This window comes from Myotis brandtii, unplaced genomic scaffold (assembly GCF_000412655.1).
Source record: "Myotis brandtii unplaced genomic scaffold, ASM41265v1 scaffold105, whole genome shotgun sequence".
Lineage (NCBI taxonomy): Eukaryota > Metazoa > Chordata > Mammalia > Chiroptera > Vespertilionidae > Myotis > Myotis brandtii.
In genome coordinates, this window is record NW_005353538.1 from 6,789,257 (window position 1) to 6,793,630 (window position 4,374).

Consider the following 4,374-nt stretch of genomic DNA (forward strand, 5'->3'; position numbering starts at 1 on the left):
ATGCCCTGAAAACCATTCTATGGATATAATCAAGTATAGGGGTTCAGAACAGGCCTCCCCCAAAAGTGCCATTTTGGCATGTGAATTATTTTGAGCTGAAGATAAGCAAGACCCTGCAGGCTCATGAGAAACTTTTACCTCTCCCTTAAAGAATTTAAACTAGGGGCCTTGCCCATTATAAGAAACTAGAGGCCCAGTGCACGCCATTTGTGCAGTGGGGGGGGGGGGGCGCTCAGCCCGGCCTGCCCCCTCTCGCAGTCCAGGAGCCCTCGGGGGATGTCCAACTCATTGTCCAGAAAAATTTAACAGCTTTATTTATATTGTTATAAAGTGGGACTGCTGAAACTTGTTCACTGAAACATTTGACTTGCATTAATGCTTTATGTCCCCGCATTTATATTAAAAACATTCAGACACAAACGAAAATGGAAAAACTGCCAATACCTGATTTCTGTCCCCTATTTTCAACTTGCAATCATATACTTAGGTACCTTTTGACCCCATGGGAAAAAAAATATCTAACATTCAGAACTACCAATAACAAGAAGAGAATTTTTTTTTTTAAGAATGAAACGTTTTCCCATCACATGGATTCTTAAGCATGTTCTCTACATATGCGGCGTGCTAGCTGGATGTCTCCTGGCATAATTGTTACACGTTGGCATGGAGAGCACACAGTTGGTGTCTTCAGAAAGGCCTCCCTTGCCTCTTGCAAAGCACCAACAGCTGCCCTCTGGAAGCACAGATCTGTTTTGAAGTCCTGAGCAATTTCTCGCACCAGACGCTGGAAGGGAAGTTTGCGAATCAGAAGTTCAGCGGACTTCTGATAACGTCTAATTTCACGAAGTGCCCCAGTGCCAGGCCTGTAACGATGACGTTTCGTCACCCGTCCAGTAGAGGGCGCGCTCTTCCGGGCGGCTTTGGTAGCCAGTTGCTTTCTTGGTGCTTTACCACCCGTGGATTTGCGGATTTGCGGACAGTCTGTTTTGTAGGAGGCATGGTACAGAGACCTCTTTACTTACCCGCTTCTCCTTCGGCTGGCGAGCTGGAGGCGGCGCAGGCGTTAGCAATGGCGGCTGCTGCGAACATCTCCACCTCCTTTCTCTTATGCTAATTCTTCTTGGGACCATGTAAGATGACATCTTTTTCTCAACACCACTGTGAAGTCTCAGCAGGTCACAGGGCCAGGAGCAGAATCTAGTGTGGGTAACCCACTTAAGCTTTTTCTTCATGTCTTTCTCAGCCAGGGTCTGGTAAGTTTGAAGATACATAGGGAGGGGGGCACATTAGTGGTAAGTGAAGCAAAGCATCAGCATGAAGACAGCATTCGTTCATCTATTTATTCAGGAAACACACACAGGACACTGACTCTGCTCGGCCCTGCACCAGGGGAAGTCAAACTGCAAGAGATGCTATTCTTCCCTCCAAGAGGGAGCTCACAGCCCAGGCTTGGAGACACTGAAAGGCAAGAGAGTTCTGAGTCCAAGTGGGGACAACCTCATAAATTTGCCTCAGGAACCCTCAGCTGGATGGGGAGAAACAATTCCTGCCCCATCCCCCAGGGGGAGACCTTCTTTAGTGGTGAATACATAGTTCCCATCTCAGGAAGATTCCTTTCTGATGAGGGAGAGTGGGTACAGTCGGATAGGGGGTACAGTCCTTGGTCTCTGGGAATTCCCAGGCTGACCCAGCTCTTGCCCTAGGGGAGGATTGCAGTCTGATGGGGGATATACAGAGCCCATCCTCAGGGAGTTCCCAGTCACACAGGAGAGGCAGGCTGAGTATATTCACTCACTACAAAAGAGGAGGGACATGGGAAGACTTGCAGATCAAAACAGAACCCAAAGAGGCTAAAAGGGGGAGAGTGTTACGGACATCTGTAATAGTGTCAACAATAAAAAACAGAACCCACTTACTTTTTTATTGTATTTACTAGAGGCCCAGTGCACAAAATTCGTGCACTAGGGTGGGGGATCCCTCAGCCTGGCTGGCGCCCTCTCACAATCCAGGAGCCCTTGGGGGATGTCCGACTGCCAGCTTAGGCCCGCTCCTTAGCACTGCCATGGAGGCAGGAGAGGCTCCCGCTACCACTGCTGAGCTCATCAGCCATGAGTCCAGCTTCTGGCTGAGCAGCACTCCCCCTGTGGGAGCACACTGACCACCAGGGGGAAGCTCCTGCGTTGAGCGTCTTTCCCCTGGTGGTCAATGTGCATCATAGCGACTGGTCGTTCCCCGGTTCTGTCTATTTGTATATTAGCCTTTTATTATGTAGGACTAGAGGCCCAATGCACTAAATTTGTGCAGTCCCTGCCACCATGGCCAAGGGCCTCTGCCGCCTCTGCCACGGCCCCCACCTGCTGCAGCTTTGTCTGGAAGGAAGGACGTCTGGAAGGACATCCGGTCTAATTAGCATATTATGCTTTTATTATTATAGATACCTTTCTTAAACTTATCTATATGGCAGGGAAAATTACTAATGACTGAAAATCTGCTTTTTTTTTTATTGTCCTGCAATGACCTGCCTTCCCTCTTTAAGGCCCAAGGCACCTCTCTCTCTCTCTCTCTCTCTCTCTCTCTCGTTTAATGTATTTTAATAGCAAACTTACAGGAACAGCACAGAAGACAGGCAACATTGAAAACATGTACTTGCATGTAGGACAACTAAGTTAGAAAAGTCTAGTGAGCGGATGGAATCGACTGTTTGATAAAAATGCTACAAACACCATTTAGTTGACATCAATAAGAAATTTACTTGTTTTTTAAAAAAAATCCAAATGCTGGCATTGTCCAGAAAAATTTAACAGCTTTATTTATATTGTTATAAAGTGGGACTGCTGAAACTTGTTCACTGAAACATTTGACTTGCATTAATGCTTTATGTCCCCGCATTTATATTAAAAACATTCAGACACAAACGAAAATGGAAAAACTGCCAATACCTGATTTCTGTCCCCTATTTTCAACTTGCAATCATATACTTAGGTACCTTTTGACCCCATGGGAAAAAAATATCTAACATTCAGAACTACCAATAACAAGAAAGATAATTTTTTTTTAAAAGAATGAAACGTTTCCCATCATAGTGGATTCTTAAGCATGTTCTCCACATATGCGGCATGCTAGCTGGATGTCTCCTGGCATAATTGTTACACGTTGGCATGGAGAGCACACAGTTCGTGTCTTCAGACAGGCCTCCCTTGCCTCCTGCAAAGCACCAACAGCTGCCCTCTGGAAGCACAGATCTGTTTTGAAGTCCTGAGCAATTTCTCGCACCAGACGCTGGAAGGGAAGTTTTCGAATCAGAAGTTCAGCGGACTTCTGATAACGTCTAATTTCACGAAGTGCCCCAGTGCCAGGCCTGTAACGATGACGTTTCGTCACCCGTCCAGTAGAGGGCGCGCTCTTCCGGGCGGCTTTGGTAGCCAGTTGCTTTCTTGGTGCTTTACCACCTGTGGATTTGCGGATTTGCGGATAGTCTGTTTTGTAGGAGGCATGGTACAGAGACCTCTTTACTTACCCGCTTCTCCTTCGGCTGGCGAGCTGGAGGCAGCGCAGGCGTTAGCAATGGCGGCTGCTGCGAACATCTCCACCTCCTTTCTCTTATGCTAATTCTTCTTGGGACCATGTAAGATGACATCTTTTTCTCAACACCACTGTGAAGTCTCAGCAGCCAAGCGCTCTCTTTTTGAACATTGTAATCAGACACTGGTGCATCCGTCTTCTAGCTGCTTTTCCAGCAAAATCTGTCCCTGCTGATTGGAAGGAATCTTGCCTTTCATCGTTTTTATTGTATCCATGGGTTCAACGGTGGTCTTTCCCATTAGGCCTTTCATGGAAATCTGCATTTTGACAGCGGTTCGACCTTAGATAGCGAATCTGTAAGGGTCAGTTCTCATTAAAAGGTGCCCAGATTTAGCTTAGGCTGGGTTAAAACTGGGTTATGGAGGGTGAGGGTGGGGCGAGGAATAAGGAGTCTAGCATCGCAATCTTTAGCTCTGACCTAAAGACTCAGAGGAGCACTGGTTGCTACAACTGGACTATCCTGACCTAGTCACTTAGGTTGTTAAAGAAATTAATTGAAGCTGCTCTGAAATGAAGTGGAAGACTCCGAGAGAGCCTCCTTCTTGCCTACTGCTCACAGATTCTGCCAGTGATCCCAGGGATGGGGTGGAGAAAAAGGGAATGGAGTCTCTAGGACACTTGCAGGAATAGAGATTTTTCTATGGAACTAGAGAAGGAGGCACTTATCCCATCACTGGAATCCTGTATGGTCTTATTCTCTGTCTCATGCAGCATGAAAATGCTGAGCTATTTCAGGACCCTGTAACGATTTCCACAGACACATCTGATAAAGGTCTAGGACTCGTTTTTTTT

At 46.7% G+C, this 4,374-nt stretch overlaps 2 protein-coding genes across 2 annotated transcripts; both read right to left on the reverse strand.

Annotated features, from left to right (window-relative positions):
• Window positions 1-595: 595 nt before the first annotated feature.
• On the reverse strand, window positions 596-1,089 carry LOC102255423 (histone H3.3). Its single transcript, XM_005856908.1, has 2 exons — window positions 1,023-1,089; window positions 596-981 (listed from the first exon to the last, which is right to left on the reverse strand). Exons 1-2 carry the CDS (start codon window positions 1,087-1,089, stop codon window positions 596-598), a joined length of 453 nt encoding a protein of 150 aa, XP_005856970.1.
• Window positions 1,090-3,090: 2,001 nt separating this feature from the next.
• On the reverse strand, window positions 3,091-3,584 carry LOC102255723 (histone H3.3). The gene is made up of 2 exons (XM_005856909.1): window positions 3,518-3,584; window positions 3,091-3,476 (listed from the first exon to the last, which is right to left on the reverse strand). The coding sequence occupies exons 1-2, from the start codon at window positions 3,582-3,584 to the stop codon at window positions 3,091-3,093; spliced, it is 453 nt and encodes a 150-aa protein (XP_005856971.1).
• Window positions 3,585-4,374: the final 790 nt, after the last annotated feature.

What these genes read in the sequence shown, in the direction of transcription:
- LOC102255423 (XM_005856908.1), bottom strand. Translation starts at nt 1,089, where the DNA reads ATGTTCGCAGCAGCCGCCATTGCTAACGCCTGCGCCGCCTCCAGCTCG. An exon ending in GCCAGCCGAAGGAGAAGCGG is followed by an intron (nt 982 to 1,022) that starts GTAAGTAAAGAG and finishes CCTACAAAACAG; the next exon opens with ACTGTCCGCAAATCCGCAAA.
- LOC102255723 (XM_005856909.1), bottom strand. Translation starts at nt 3,584, where the DNA reads ATGTTCGCAGCAGCCGCCATTGCTAACGCCTGCGCTGCCTCCAGCTCG. An exon ending in GCCAGCCGAAGGAGAAGCGG is followed by an intron (nt 3,477 to 3,517) that starts GTAAGTAAAGAG and finishes CCTACAAAACAG; the next exon opens with ACTATCCGCAAATCCGCAAA.